Source organism: Cimex lectularius, unplaced genomic scaffold, assembly GCF_000648675.2.
Source record: "Cimex lectularius strain Harlan isolate CLEC.00 unplaced genomic scaffold, Clec_2.1 scaffold267, whole genome shotgun sequence".
Classification (NCBI taxonomy): Eukaryota; Metazoa; Arthropoda; class Insecta; order Hemiptera; family Cimicidae; genus Cimex; species Cimex lectularius.
In genome coordinates this window covers 196,141-213,760 of record NW_019392840.1, presented here as the reverse complement: position 1 = coordinate 213,760, position 17,620 = coordinate 196,141, and the positions used below count along the sequence as shown (strand labels likewise).

Sequence of the window (17,620 nt, the reverse complement as noted above, 5' to 3'; positions counted from 1 at the left end):
AATCCTTTAATATAGAAATTTTGTAATACAAGGACTTGTACTGTCTAATAAAAATATAATCATACGACAAAGTATTTTCATGTCCTCAATGGAAGCAAGCAGTTGTTTGAACCTCCGAAAAGAGTGGTGTTTTGGAAAAAGGATTGGTTGTTTTGCATGAAATCTATTGTGGTATACCGACGAGAAATAACCAAATGGCATCCTTACTCAGGTCGACACCAACTTTTTCAATCCCAGATTATGAAGAAACAAAAGATTTTCATGTGATAACAAAACATTTGAAGGTATATGCGGATAAAAAACATATATTAGTACGATTACTTTATTTTGAAATCGTAAAACCAAAAAATAAATAAAACCATGTTATTTTTTTAAAAAAACTCGTATAATTAACTAATTCTTGTATCAATTAATAATTATGATAATGTAATTTAAGAGGTTATAAATACTGTATGATGAGATCGCTATGAAATAAAAGAAACCATGACTAAATAAGTGTCAAGTTAGTCGTTACAAATTTAGAAATGTAATTTTAATTAAGTTTATATAATATAATGTAAAGGCTAATTCTTATCAGTAACGATTGCGATTTTATTGTACGAATTGTTTTTAAATAATACAAAATGAACAAGGTGATTTTTTTTATTTTTGCTAAGGCAAAAAATTCTTATTCACCAAAGTGAAAAATGCGTAGTTGTTGATAGAGAAATAAGGGATGTGGGCCTCCTGTGGGAAATCTGTCCAAGTTTTCTCAGAGATAAACTCGGTTGTAAACCATCCTCACTTTTACATAATTACAATACCTCTCTTCATTCCACCGGGCGCCACATATGCGGATCCCTATTGCAATTTAATGAATTGCAGAAGCTGGAACTGATTTCGCGGTGCATCGTTTGGTCGACGAACGTGAAGGGTAAAGTGAGGAAATCAATGAAATATAGGAGAATAATTATTCATAAAGATCATAAGATGGAATTGCAGGCAAAAACAGGGCTAACTTCCGTGAATCCAGCTGTAATTAAGTTTATACTTTGATGAAACTATCAAATTGTTTTAAATATTTTATGTATTATGTTTCCTTCATTTTTCACTTTAAAAAAACATCAATTTTACTAAGTATCGGTATAGTAAGTAAGGAACGGATATTTTATTTTAATGGTATTTTTATTTTATTTTGAATTAAGGAAAGAAAAATTACTTCAAACTGTCACAAGTACTGTTTGTATAATGCTAATTAATCTTAATTTACCTGGCTTTTGTTTTCGTTTTTGATGAAGAGAACGTTCCGCTGAACAAGTGGAAAGTTAATGAAACGAATATTCTGCCCGATATCTCACCCTTGAAGGATGTAGCTCCTAAATCCGACGTTTATCCACCAAACAGTGTGTAATTCTTTTGTTTCAATTTTAAACAATTTTAAAACATTCAGCCAATCGGGAAACGTCGCATTCTTATGTGATTTTTTAAAATCTTATAGTGGGTTAGGAAATACAATGCATTAAATATTTTTGTCTCACTGCATGATCGAACTGAAAAAAATCCTTTATGAAATGAAAGTAAAAAATCAATATTTAATAACAATCAGTGTGTGTGTTTTGAAAGACATTTCTTCTAGTGCACACGATACACACACATGATTTCCATTTGGTACTAAAATGATGGAAGGGTTACAATTTTATTTATTACCGTTTAACTGTTCTAATAATTAAAATTTTGTGTACCATTTGTTTATATTTTTTCTTATTTGGAACCGTTTGGTTCAGCGTAATATAGTATATTTTCTTTTATTAGCATTCTTTTTTAATTTCACACACACACACACACACACACACACACACACACACACACACACACACNCTCACTCACTCACTCACTCACTCACTCACTCACTCACTCACTCACTCACTCACTCACTCACTCACTCACTCACTCACTCACTCACTCACTCACTCACACACTCTCTCTCACACACACGCACACGCACACAAAGTCTTGCCGAATTACAACTCCCTTTATCATTGTCATTCTCTTTCTATATAGGAATCATTTGTGAGCAGGGTTGGTGGATTTTATTAATTCTTTTTTATCCCTCCGCTTTGTAACAATCCGCCATTCCTTATTTGCCTCAACTTTAGAGAAACGGCTTAAAACCCCCACGCCTCACCGCGAACTTTGAACTTTTAAACTTTTGTTTCAGCACACGTGAAAATACTCGAGTTTAAAATTATTGCGGAGTTGTCGGTTTAACATTACGTGTCCGTATGAGATGCCAAAATAACAAACTTTTCTTCAAATATGATGGGTTTAAACCACGTTCAAAGATGGAAATCAATACGATTCATTTATATATACAAAAAATAATACTTAATACATAAAAATTGATCTTGTTTTGTTTACATGTGCAGAAATGAAAAGAATTATTCCAAACTAGTTTTAGAATAAAGAAAATAGTTGTTAAAATTTTACTATTATTTATTTAATGTTAAAATATTATCATCTTTATTCATATACGTATCGCAACGTTTCGACGTTTGGCAAGAAGGTTTAGTACTCATGGTAAAAAAATATTCCCAAAACAATTTGTCAATTGTACATCGTCTAGACATAAATTGTCTATAAAAGTTTATATTCTTGGATGTGTTGGGATCGGGATTGGGTCTTTTTTCTTCGGATTATTAAACAATTATTTCATTTGCTCGAGCTTTCAACCATTTATGCGCTCTTTTTCAGGAATTTTAATTTGTTGAACTTTTTAATTGATAAAGTTTTACAATGTTTGAATTGTTTAAAAATCATTGAATACTAACATGTTGGATAGAATAAAACATTTAAATTTAAAGTGTACATTCAAGCTTACCTTAATGCTAGAAATTAAAAAAGACATAAAATTTAACAACTAAAAACTACTTTTAACTTTAACAATAAACACAAACTCAAAACAATAACAATAAAACAATGTAAGTAAATTAAAATCCTACTTTTTGTTAGTTTAGATTCTAGCTAATCCCTGTTAGCTTGTTTATGTCAAACCGGAGTTTACTCGAATAAACTTAATAACTTTAATCAAATATTTACGTTTTGCCAACAGTATTAAAACAGAATTCTCTTATTTACAACTTCAAACAAGTGGGTGATAAAACACTTATTGTTAGTCTTGACATATCAGACTTTATATTGCAAAAGTTGTGATCTTTTTTAATGAAGAGCATTTCTTTCACAGTCCTCGACCTAAATATTTTTCGAAGTTCACTTATTTTACTTTAGTAATGTCAAAGAAATGCCTTCATTACGAGAATGTTTTCACAAAGCAGTTCTAGCTTTTTCTGCGTCCTTACAGCCTAGCTCATGTTGGCTTAATCGCATTATAAGAATTGCTTTAATAGTCCGTAGTAATTCAATGGGCAATCCCTGCAGGGAATTCTCTATACTTATCACAGCGATAAAAAAAGATTACCTAATTTAATTAGATAAATACTGAAAATCCGTAACAGTCATCATGTACAAGCTGACTCTTCATATTCATGGGTATACAAAGCTGCTGCTTTTATTCGGCTAATATAACGTTTGTTAACTCATGGTAAAATTACGAAAAATAACTAGGAATGGTTAAATCATTACAAAATTACAATGGGTATTAAAAATATTTATTTATAAATTGACAATTAAGACAAAAGTATTGCTAAAAGAAGGAAAAAATGGACTCGACTTTACAACCACAAATGAAATTAGGTTTTCGTTATTTACCTTATATTGGGGAACATTCTAAAAAAATATAGAAAAATATTCTAAAATGGATGACAGCAGTTGCGTACACTTAGAACCATTCTTTCGACAACCAAAAATACGGTTGACAATTTGTCAGAAAGTAGGATATACAAGCTCCGATGGCAGTTTGTGATCAGCCTAAACATTAGGAATTTACTGGTAACGCTTCATTTAAACTTATTAAATTTACTAGTTTCGTGGTCCGCTTGATCAATTAATATTTTTCAATTAATTAAGGTTTTTAGTTGAGATAAAAAAGTCAATGTCACGAGCGGGATTCGAACCCACGACCTTCGGCTAGATACGCTACTTTACCACCTGAGCTATCGTGGCTTCGATCCTCTAGGAACTAACTTCCCATCTGAACCCCACCTTTTGGGATTTTCCCTCCTTTTTGCCATTTTTCAAATGTCGTGTAATCTATTTGATTCTCGGCGACAAATGAAATGGCCACGGAGAGCTATAGGGAAGATATACTTCATTTTAACTTATTCAATTCACTAGTTTTTGTGGTCCGCTTGACCAGTCAATAGCTTGAAAAATGGCAAAAAGGAGGGAAAATTCAAAAGGTAGGGTTGAGATGGGAATTTAGTATCCGAGTGGATCGAGGTCACGATAACTCAGGTGGTAGATTAGCGGCGTATTTAGCCGAAGGTCGTGAGTGTGAATCCCGCTCGTGACAGTGAATTTTTTATTTCAATTAAAAACCTTAATTAATTGGAACAATCCATAGATTTTACATTATAGCAGGCAATATTGTGATATTGATGTCACATGGCCAATCAATAGTTCCATTCTAATCTGAGTTTCTTGGGTCCAGATATTCAATTTCTAATTAATTGTTTAGTATTCTAAGTAATTTAGTTTGAACACCATATTACTTTTATACTATTCTGCTTTAGAGTAAACATTTTTCTATTGGTTATTTTTATACTTAAAATCTATATTTATGCCTAATTTTTGTAATCTACCTCTAAACAATATAGCTACTTTGTTTGAAATGTTATCAACAAATACAAATCATTTAAATATTTTATTAATATTAACAGCTATGTGCCAGGTTCATTCTTATCAAGTACTGTACGAACATCATTATTACAAACGACTATTTGGAGATCGTCAGATGCAGTCTGATGTGGCGTAGATTTATAGAAACATTTTCTTTTTCGTGCCAACGTTCTGATCTTTATTGAGATCATCTTCAAGGCCGGGAATTTATAAACATTGTATAAATTATACCATACATGTAGGATGTGAAAAAATGAATTTATGCAATGCTAGAAATATTAGACTCAATCGAAGTATTTCTACTCACTCAACGTGTTTATTTTCTTTGTAGATAGTTTGTTGCTTTTGTCGTTCAAAAACTATAAAACAATTTGCACACTTCTTTCCAAAATTAATGATCCCAGCCAGTAACAAATAAGTCTTACGTAAATTACAAAATCAATTATTTAAACTGTTCTAAAACTTACATCGGAATTACATCGCAATATCGTGATTAGTGAGTAAAGCAACATATCTATGACTGTAAACAACCCAAACAAAATCCTACAGCACTGGTTACCCTTCATTTTGAACACCAACACAATTTCGACTTCTACAATCCAAAAATATTACACACAGAACAAAACAAACATAAACGTAACTTTTTAGAAATGGTTTATATCAACAGTGATAAACACAGCATCAATTACAGAAAAGATAAATGTAAACTCAGTCGCAGCTACGCCAATATCATTAATCAAATTCATTATCGATAACATACATATATCATCATCTCATCACACAAATCATATAACATATAAAACAATCATTATAATCCTCACATCAAACATTTCTACTTAGTTTTATTCTTCAACAATTTGGCTTTCCTTTCCCTAATTATCCCCGTCTATATAATCCTGAAAGGATAATCAGGCCGTACCACTACCCATCCTTTTTCATTGTCGTCCTTTCACCTCAAAGAAACCGACTTTTCATATAAACTGTTTTTCCAACCCTACTTCCTTCTCCACCCCTTCATAACAAAAAACATCAATATCTAGCTCGCACTCTCAACACGACACACAATAATGACACATCTACATAGACACATTCACTTTGAGTGAATACAAATACTTTGATTGAGTCTAAAATTTTTAGCATTGTATAAATTAATTTTTTTACATCGCATTTGTATAAGTTGAACAATGTTTATGAATCCCAGGCCCTGAAGATGATCTCAATAAAGATCGAAACGTTGGCACGATAAAGAAAATGTTTCTCTAAACCTATGTCACACCAGACTGCGTCTCACGATCTCCAAATAATCATTAACTAACGGTTACTAAACACCACATATTATTACAAACATCATATGATATTAACCTTTAATTAACAATTCTATGTGCTAAATCTCTAGGACAGATGTCTATTAAATTACTTCCTAAGTCAATTATGGTCCTCATTGAATGCTGACAAAAAACTTAAAATTCTGACTGAGGAAGACGATTTTGTCCACTATTGTGTTTTCATATTGGAACCACTACGAATTACCAATACATTCAGATAAGGTAATATCTTATTTATTTCGTTTTCACATGTGAAATGGATATTAGGATAGGAAGTGAACGCAATCTCAAACATGTTCGACAAAGTTGATGAACAATAAAAATGAGAGTTAAATAACACATGCTAAAATAAAACAAATCTAATTTGAAAGACCATTTAAATTATACTAAACATTACATTCCAATGCAAAACCTCTACACAAAAATAAAAAAGAGAAAGAAATAGACTGGTTTGAGAAATTTGAAATAATAAGGCGTGTAATTGAACAAATAAATTTACAGATAATACATGTTTTGATTATTTGATAAATTCGAGCACAATTCCAAATAAACCGGTCACTGCAAAACCAATCTGAGAGTAGAGTTATCCTTTCCAATTTGATTCCTTTCCAATTGATATACTCACCCTATAATAACCATTTTTTTTTACCTTGAACAAATTTGTTCTCGAATGTCGGATACATTTTTCACTGCAATATAATAGTGATATTTAAATTAAAAATGTATAGTAAAAGCTGATTATTACTATTTATACTTACAGAAAAATATATAAAACGACTTATTTATTTATATTAGTATTATTTTTGTTTTGAATTGAACCATTTCATTACGTTAACAATAGACTCCTTTTTAAAGCTTTTTATCGTAAATACATTTCAAATTTCAGAACACACTGTCTTCACATGACGAAATGATTTTTTATCAGTGAATGGGTTAATCGCTTTATAAGGACATTTACGATGTGGTCAATAGCAGGAATCGGATTGACACAAAGGCTTTATTGTCCTACACTATGTAGGATAATGTATTGGTGAAGAGGGATACAAAGGGCCTAAGGAAGGGCGGACGGTTTTATTGCTAAGAGTGGACGTCCCAAGGCTGCTGTGAGAGGGCCCCTCCCAGGGGTGACCCAGACACTGCTTAGATCTTTGCTTGTTTTTATTTCTCTCGATTCCAATTACGAGATCCTTATTAACGGGCTCTCTATCAGAACGACTGGCAATATTGCCGCCTAATAACGGCCCAGGCATTCAGCGCAGACATCAAACACATCTCTCGAATTAATTAAGGCCTAATAATTAATTGCCGCGATGGATTAACAGGAAACGAATTACACGTGATATTACGCCGAAGTTCAATTTCATTCTGGAATAATCCCATCGTCTTTGCTTTGGCCGCATTCGAGGAATTCAGAATATCTCTTCCAATGTTGAATTAATCAAGCAAATAATTTTGGTTTATATTCAATAATTTATACGTTATTCGGAATCTATAAACGAACCTTTTGTTAATAGAAATAAATATACAAAGACTTGTATGAAAAATCGTTGTATAAATAATGGAATAATAAATGATTTTTCTACTGCGAATGTCAAACAAAATAGTTGAGTTTCTATCTTCATATTTGCAAGAAGTAAATAACAAGTTTCTGAATAAAAAAATACCGGGTTTAGTGGTTTGCACACTTGATACAAAATGGTTGATACAAAAGAGGGAACATAATTCTGTTCATTTCTGAAACTAAATACACTGAATAGTTTTCAAGAGATTAATATTTTTATGAAAAGTATTGGTCGAGATAAAAAAGTCAGTGTCACGAGCTGGTTTCTCTTGGTCTTGACTTCGATCGACTCGGACACCAACTTTCCATCTCAACCCCACCTTTTGAATTTTCCCTCCTTTTTGCCATTTTCCAAATGTCGTGTAATCTATTTGATTCTCGGCGACAAATGAAATGACCACGGAAAGCATTAGTGAAGATATACTTCAGTTTAATTATTAAATCCATTACAGTTGGTGGTCCGATTGACCAATTTTCATATTTATGAAAGGTATTGGCCGAGATAAAAAAGTCAGTGTCCGAGCGGATCGGAGTCACGATAGCTCAAGTGGTAGAGCAGCGGCGTATCTAGCCGACGGTCGTGGAATTTTTAATTATGTAAGGGAATGTTTAATTAAATAAACACGAAATTTTCCTTTAGACAATTGTAACAACAATGAAACTGTGTTTAACACAATTCTAACACTCTTTCCGCTGTTAATAGAAAAAAGAAGAAAAAAAACCGTTATTAGGTATGTCAGTGAATTCCAGTAATTCACAGTACAAAAACGTACCCATGATTCAATGATTATAATTGAACACTCACTCCTGAATATGCAGTGCTATTTTCGAGTTTGCTGTAGCTATCCTCGTAAGAAAAAAATAATTGTTTACAGTAAGTAGAAAAGTAATAATTTATTGGCCGTGGAATTATTTTTATAAATTAGAACATTTTTCTACTTCAACAACAACGCTAACAAGTTTTTTTTAGTTCACGGCGCTACAAACTACCACTTACAAAGACCGGTCTGCGTTGCGGGTACAGTAGAACTTCAGCGCCTTGATTTTATTCATATGCCACTAATAACCAAAAGATCATGCAACACTAAAAAGGAGTCAAAGTATGCTTATTTGATAATGAAACACTTTTCCATTTTAAACTATTTATAGGTGCTATTTTTTAATTAAATTATGATATGGGTGGTTGTTTCCTCTTCCTCCTTACATAATCTGCAGATAGGATCATCGTTATATATGTCCATTTTGTGCAGATGTTTTCTCAATAATCCTATCAATCCTCTGAGTCTAGCACTCTCCAACTGTAACAGTGAGTTCGCCACTCTTGGTGGGGGTTGTTTTAACATACGTTTATTGAGTTTAGTTGTTATAACCACATCTCCTTTTGTTTTATGGGGATTCATTCTGCGATGGTGGATTCTGTATTTGTTTTTTTATCCCAAGTATAAGTTTAGGGCTTATGGATGGTCTTTCAGATGCCTCCTCTGGCCAGTGTGTCTGCGTTTTCTTTACTCAAACTTCCTTTGTGTCCTGGCTACAAAGATATCATCAAGTGGTTGTGTTTCCCCAGGTCTTGAGATTTTCGATGCTTTCACTGACTAGTTTTGATGCGAATTTTTTACTCGCTAATACCTTAATATGCATTAACATGCTGCTTGCCTATCCGATCTTATGAGGATTTTTTGTCAGTGTTACCTCTTTTAAGTTTTTCTAGGGTACAAGTATTGATGCCATGTATTTCTGCTTGAACGATCGAAGTGTACATCCCTAATGAGTTCCTTTGTTTGTTTGGGAGTCATCTGTTTACCGCGTCATTGTATGTGATCTCTCCTTTGTAGTCTATTGAGAATAGAATAATATTTATACAATGCTGTAAGAATGTTTCCGGCATCTTATAGTCAGTCCCCATTTCTAATAATGGGTGTTTTATTTTTATAAATTATGGTTATGTGCCGAAATTGTTTAGTTCCTATCCAATTTTATTGTTTTTTGAACCTAAACGAGCTTTTCCTATCCTCTCCTTTTATAATTGTTTCCAGTGGAGGACGGTTTAACAGAGTTTCTAGGACACTTGTAGGGACTGTTCTCATTGCCCCTGTGATACATAGGTTTGCTAATCTTTGTATGATGGCTAGTGTATGGGTAGCTACTTTCCGTTGAGCTTTCGTTCAACAGGCAAACGATTCATAGTTTATTTTGGCTCTAATTACTGCCGTGTATAGCCAATGGGCCATTTTAGATCATGCCATCCAAGATTTGCCTAGGGTTATTAGCGATATATTACTTTTTCCTGAGTATGCTTCAGGGGAAGGTTCCAGGTTAATTTTATCCAAGTTTATCCAGAGATATTTAACCGCATTTTATAACTGCAGCGTTCGAATATAGAAGCGAAGGCTTTGAATTTCTATGTGTCTTTTCTTGGTGAAAGCAATTAGGGTAGATTGTGAGCCCAGGTATTCTACATTTTACTAGCCAGGGTTCCTGGATAGGGCTATTTATACTTAATTTAATCTTTAGTGTGTCATTAATTGAATGGAGTAAATATGATCAATAATTAAAACTTGAAACTAAAAAAAGTATGTTTTTATGTAAATTTATTATTATGTTTATGTAATATACTTTCTGAAGCCCAAAGAAATCGACGTGTCAAAATTTGCACGTCTCTTTTGTTGCACCACAAAAATATTCCATTTCTCGATCGAATCATCACGGACGACGAGAAATGGATTCTTTACGATAATAGGAGGCATAACGGGCATAAAACTTTACGTTTAAGCAATTTAATAACATACAATTATGAAAGATATAATAATAACGTTTTATTGGGGCGTCGGTGGCCGCAACGTCTTAGGCGTTGACACGGCCCCCGTCACTGTAAGGTGAAGGTCCCGGGTTCGAATCCATCGGCCCTGCATTCGAACCCGGCATACTTACAAATGGCCACCCCGTGGATTTATATGATCTCTGCTGTTGCGAACCCTCGTTTAAAAAAGAAACTATTACCTTTATCCTTTGTTTATTACTTTAATGCTACATATCAAGAACCTAAGGAGTCAATTTGAATTTAGTTCCAGCATGTACAAAAAACGGCATGAATGCCTTTCACTGGTTTTCATTCATCTAGACTATATATCATCGTAGTCTGGGGTGAATTGAGGAAAAAGTGGCGTCAATTAACCCGTCAAAGCCAGTTTGAGCTTAACAGTTTAAATACAGGCTCTATCCATCCTAATCCTGTTTATCTACATAAAATAAAGAACTTGAGAATAAATTTAATGAAGAATGTGATGAAAATATCGTCGAAATAAAAACCCAACAACGTTAAATATAAATGACTTTGCTACATATAAATTCGACGTAAAGTAAGTAATTTTGTTTTTCCGGCTTTCAATTAAGCAATGTTGCGTTCTTGGGTTTTAGTAGAAAAACGACTAAACTTCATTACAAATTACACCGTTCATTAGATCAATATGTTCATTATAGAATAAAAGTCAAATTTAAGATCAAAATGAAAAAGACATTAATATAAAATAAATAAAATAATTAATGTCACTCACTCAATATAAATATCACATTAATGCGTTAGTATTGATGCTCGACAAACAAATGCTGAAATGAAAGAGAATTTAGCATTCATGGAGAAACAGGATACATCTGTTTTTGATTTATTTGCTTGGCGATTTAAACTTGTGTCAAACGTAAATCATTTCTAAACTGGACAACATCATTTGTCATTCGTAACATAAGAATTCGCTTAAAATGAGAATCATTTGACTAACATTACAAAAATATTTTTCAATGCATATTCTTTATTTGCTAATTGTATTAAGCTTTTTATTCCGATACCGGACAGTTTATAGTTACGATAAGTAACAATAGTAATATGGTAAGTTTGGTTTTTCCAACAATTTATTTAGTTATAACAGATCGATATGTTTTTGTAAACATTTATCATTAAATTTGGGACAACGATTCTTCACACATGAATGTTGGACCACGTAAATGGTCTAAAAAATAAGAAATAAAAATAAATAATTAAATTGTCTATTACCTCTATTTTAAAATTTTAAAAAGTACGAAAAAGTAATTTTTACCCAGGCCCAAAAATTTATGAACAAATAATATAAAAATGTGATATCATATAATTTTTTTCAGATGTTTTGTTTTCCTTTCAATATTGTTTTTACTGTTTTTTACTAGCACGTCAGGTCTGGATTTAACAGTGTGTGTGAAGAAGCTGGCTTTAACTTAAAGCGAGGTGTCTGGGGGTTTATAGTCGAACTTAACGTTCCTGCGTAATAAAATAGTGTTACTTTGCCTTTCTCACGCCTAGTTTTATTGTAAACCTTAGTACCTAAGGATTTAATGGTTTTCCTTGAAAATAATACGTGTTCACTTACTGCCGTTGTATTCGGGAGATAAGACGCTTTACGGCAGCTGTTTCCTTTATTAGCCATTAGGAATGTCTAATGCTACGTCTGACTGGCCGCCTGCCACAATGTGACTATTTGCAAACGAAATTGAATTTCTCAATCAAATAAGAACAAACCAAATGACTATCTTCTATTTATTATACCAAATATGTTGCACATTGTTTAACACTGTTCTGGATTATTATCTCGGAGCTTTAATAAAAGAAATTTTGAAAAAATCTAGTATTATTGTGTCAGTTTATAAAGATCTATCTATATTTCAATAAAAACCATGAAAACAATGGACGAACTTATTATGGTCTACAGTTGGTTCCAAAATGGAGCATTGAATACGGAGCAGGAGATAAAAACTCAAATTTTGACCTGACGTATGTCCCACACTATCAATTTTATAAGCTGTTAACCATGCTATTGGACTCAGAACATAAGAAATATTCAAAAAAAGTGATATATATATATATAAACGCACACACACACACACACACACACATTCTCAGACAACTAAGCCGTAGTGAAGGTTTTAGACTTGTCCATCTTCAACACAAAGCGGGTCTGATTTATAGCTACTACGTATACCGAATACTGAGAAAACGAAACCAGGTACCGGGTAAATCACCTGATGTGGGAGCCAGGACAATCCAGGACAAAAGAGGATTGAAACATCAAACACGCTGAACAACTAGCAAAAGCGGAATCAGCTCTTTGGACCAGAACCGAAAATGAGCCCAACCCAAAGCCTGCTAAAAGCTGAACTGAATAAAGGAATGTAGAAACAATTGACAATGATAAATGGTGGAGAGAGTGTGCTGTTCAATCCTTTTAAAAAGATAAAAAGGAAAAAGATATAGTTATCGTTTTAAAAAGGAGGAAAACTCAGGTGCAAACAGAGATCACAACTGGAAAAAATATATCTTCTCTCTCAGCTGGCCGGAATTTAGGAAAATAATATGCCATCATTCGTTTTCAATCTATCATTGAAATACAATTTTCGTAGAAACATGATTAACGAACAACAGATCATATTCAGTGTAATATCAAAGATGTAAATAATTCATCATTTCAGATTTTCAGAAAAGAAGGATAAAAAGTTATTTTGCAATTCACATTATGAAAGAAATACATTCATAGAAGTTGTTTAATAAAATAGTGTCAGACAACGGATAATGTAAAGGAAAGTAAAGTGAATTAATTACACTCTGTGACCAAGCCGCGGGTTAAACTGTTGTTTTATTTGTTTCAAGAAAACAGGAAGAACAGTCTAGGGAATTGTACTAGATTTTTTATGTTTTGTTATTAGTACCCTCTTCTTTAACTGAGTATAAATCTTCCAAAGTATTGCAACAATTACTTTACTTATTTTATGTATTATGGATTATTTTCAGTTTAGGTTGGTATGGAGAAGGGAAAATCGTATATACATACATTGTCCTTAATCGCGAAAGATATTTTAATACGTATCCAAATAATTATCTCAATTGAAAGCCCGTTTGAGAAATAATGGCATCTATTTTTCCAATTCTCCTCATCTCCTAAAAAACATAACTATTCTTAAGCAAGCTGTTTAAGAAAAGAATTGCTCTCAAGAATAGAAATTCTCTTAATCTGTAAGAGAATTATGAGATATAAATATTCTGAGTGATTTGCGTGAACGTTATGTGCTCTCATAAACTAACTACATTTGTTTATGTTTGGATATCATTCTACATCCAGTCTCCGTGTACACAGCCCAGGTTTATTATTATGCCACTTCACCATATAATAATGTTGTTAGGCAGTGATCACTGTTACATAAATCAAAAGTAGTTCCATTTCAAACTATCCTACCGTCTGAACCCTTTCATCAAGTCATCCACGACGATATCGGATAACCCTCACAGGAGACTGAAATGTATCTAGCCCCGCGACAACCTCAGTATTTAACAATGATCTCCTAGGTTGGATTATCCCATGTACGTACACTTTGAAAAGCAGTCTTGCCCTCCACTATACAAATGAAGAGATACCGTCTTCCACTCAAGTCAAATACCTAGGACTATACCTTGACAGTGGGCTGACGTGGAATCCCCACACAAGACATAAAAGACAACAACTCAACAGAAGACGTGGACAATTACGGAGACTACTAGGACCAAAATCCGGGTTGACCATCAGCACTAAACTGACCTTATACAAGACTTTACTGCGACCACTTTGGACATACGGTGTGGAACTGTGGGGTTCCGTCAAACCATCCAATATCCAGCGTATACAGTCCTTCCAAACAAAAGTGCTCAGAAAAATTGTCAAAGCTCCTTTTTACTTCTCTATTCTCACTATCCACGAAGACCTCAACGTTCCTTTTGTCCACGGTCTGATCCATTCCCGATTACAACAATTCCATACAAACCTATCGATCCATACTAACCCTACCACAAGAGCTCTCTCCATATACTCCCATCCCTAGAATCCACCACGTCGCCTAAAACGACGATGGCCCCGTGACCTCCTTGCCCCTTAATCCATTAAAATGAGTCCCAGTACTCAGTGTTAGTGCTGTGACCGAGCGGCGAACAATACACATTGTGATCACATTTGTATTATGTACAAGGATGTATAGGCTACAAATAAATAAAAAAAGAGGTAAAAGTTTAAACCAGACTAAAAAATATTAAATACGATTTTTTCGGTTTTTGGATAACGTTATCTGTTCAAGGGCTATCTGAAAAAGGCACCTGTACAACGAAAGCACAGACGAATCAAACTTGAATACAGTTATTTTTCCTTACGGTGTGTTGAAAACGGACTATTCCTATATAGGAATATATATAATATTTATAGATGAGAAATATATGTATATATGAATAGTTGTAAATGAATTATTATGATGACTACAATTATACTCAAACATACTTCGGCAAATCAGTAAGAGTATTGCATTTTATTCAAACGCTTTACATTTACCTTTCAAGAAGTTGAACGTCCGGTGGTTAAATTCATAATTTGTTTAGACCAATATGTCGGGAGAGGATTGACGTTTAATAAAACTTATATTTTTTTGGGCCATGATCCGTTAAAAAGTAAATCGCGGTTGAGCGTTCACCCAAGGGTATTAATTCGAAACGGTAGAGAAAAAAAAGTTATTTCCGTTACATTACATCTATGTAACCAATGATTTGTAATCATTTTTGTATAAAAGAAGATTAAATAATCGTTTGTTTGATTTGTTACAGGGATCGACCGGCCTCACAAATGCCCGGTGATCGTCTATATTCACGGGGAGTCTTATGAGTGGAACTCCGGCAACCCTTACGACGGAAGTGTCCTGGCGTCGTATGCAGATCTCGTCGTTATCACCCTCAACTACAGGCTCGGAATACTCGGTGAGCAAACACTTCCAGCATTATCTTTGTTTAATCAAGCCCTTCGGCGTTGGATGAGGACTTATTGAAATTCTGGCTCGTTTTCGTGCAAGCATACCTGAGAAAAAATGATCAAATATTTGAGAAATTACGACAGTCAAAGTAACACGCATTTATACAATTGTACACGACATATTTCAGAGTTGAATTATATCATTTTATCCGAAAACACAGATGAATGATGTAGATGTACCTGGAATCTAAAAATGTTCCTAAAATAAACGTTCCTTTACAGTTACAATTTATCTTCAAGAACCACTTAATTATAGCAAGTGGATTCATTTCTACAACACCCTTGCGTGAATTATATCATAGGAAAATTTTCTTAGTAGTTATCAAGTAAATGACATTTTACTAGATTACAAGCTTAAATTAGTTTTTGTTAAATTTTTAAATAAGAACTTCATTTTGTTATAGTGGTTGAATTGATTTTTCCCATTCTAATTTTTTCGCACTTTCTTATAAGTCTATAGGATTTTTCTTGTAGGTTTTACAAATATAGTATAATGATTCAAATAATTGTACAAGTAATAGATATCTTATATTTAAAGAATGCAGGTTATATTTTTTATAGAATTTATTGGTGATATATTTCTGGGTGTACATATTTTGATTTTACTTGCAGCAAAAACAGAGATTTCAATACTGTCTATAGAATTTCAAGTCTGAATTATTAGAGGTGAATTATAAATAACCGAATCTTTTCAGTCATGATAAAGGGGATATATTTATTTAAATTTCGACGTAGAAACTAAGTATTTGCTTTCCAATTGGCGTTAACCTCTTTTTTTAATTTGTAAAATTATGGTATACTAAATTCACTAGTTTTTGTGGTCCGCTTGACCAATTAATATCTTTCAATTAATTATTAAATTTAGTTAATATGAAGTATACCTTGACGAAAGCTCTCCGGCAAAAAGGAGGGAAAATTTAAAAGGTGGGGTTGAGAAAGGAAGTTGATGTCCGAGTGGATCGAGGTCACGATAGCTCAAGTGGTAGAGCAGCGGCGTATCTAGCCGAAGATCGTGGGTTCGAATCCCGCTCGTGACNCCTATATATATATTGTAGTATTTATTACAATTTTTATTGGATTACGTTCGAACATTTTTTTCTACACTCACCTTCACATGCACGAACGGAAACGTTTGATCAATAAAGGACAGCTATTAAGTAATAAATAATGCGTGTGCGTTAAAAAGTGATTATTCATCTTTAAATTAGAATTTTTCAGTTTCAAGATATGCTGGTCTAACCAAGGGTCAAAAATAAAATTAGTTATACTGATAAATCATTCCGTATTTAGACCATGTTTTCCATCTAAAAGATTGGCCAATATTTTTTTATGGTTAAATTTTTAATAAAATAAGACGAGTGTTTGAAATGATAATTCTAGCTCGATCGATCACATTTTTTTACGATATTATTTTTCTACCCTTCGTGCAAAACTGTGACCTTTGACATTCAACCAGAAATGAAAATGGATCTCCCTGAGATGCTAAGCTAGCAATTTTTTTATATTATATTCAAAATTTATTTTCTGACGGAGACCAATATTTTGTTAGTATTTATTATTAAATAAGTATATCAACATTTGTTAATATAACTCAATTATTTTGTGTTATAATAATTATAATATGTAGTTAAAATAGCAATAAAAAGTGATGGATTTGATACTTCTCATAAATTGAAACTTTTTTTAACGATTTGTAGACATCCATCAGGTGAAATAATTTAGGAGTGTGAGATCGAAAGATCACCAGGTCGGGTTTCTAACGCCAATCAATCTTATTGGATTGATGACCCGAGCGACATCTTAATCGCCCTTTATTATGTAGGGCAAATCCACCTAATTGTTTTGTAGAATAGGAAAGAGAAATAGAACAAGTCCCTTTAGCAACAACGCAATGAAAGGTTCATCGTTTTCATTATTAAGGAAGAACATAAACGTTCAATTTGTAATCATGTTTATACGTTGCCAACAAATTTACAGTTCTTTAAATATTATGAAATTCAGTGTAATTTATTACAATTTGGGTCACACACTATATGAAATCAGGACATATAGTTCTAAGTCTACAATATAATTTTCTACATGATATATCAAAAGTATAGATGTGACGATAAGCAAAACAC

General features: G+C 33.0%; 1 protein-coding gene across 2 annotated transcripts in view; it reads left to right on the top strand.

Annotated features, from left to right (window-relative positions):
• Positions 1–17,620, top strand: part of LOC106664635 (neuroligin-4, X-linked-like) — a 532,107-nt gene that overhangs the window by 334,887 nt on the left and 179,600 nt on the right. For both annotated transcript variants that reach the window (XM_024228640.1, XM_024228641.1), the window contains exon 3: positions 15,299–15,448. In XM_024228640.1, coding sequence (XP_024084408.1) covers positions 15,299–15,448 — 150 coding nt within the window. The remainder of the gene's footprint in view (positions 1–15,298; positions 15,449–17,620) is intronic.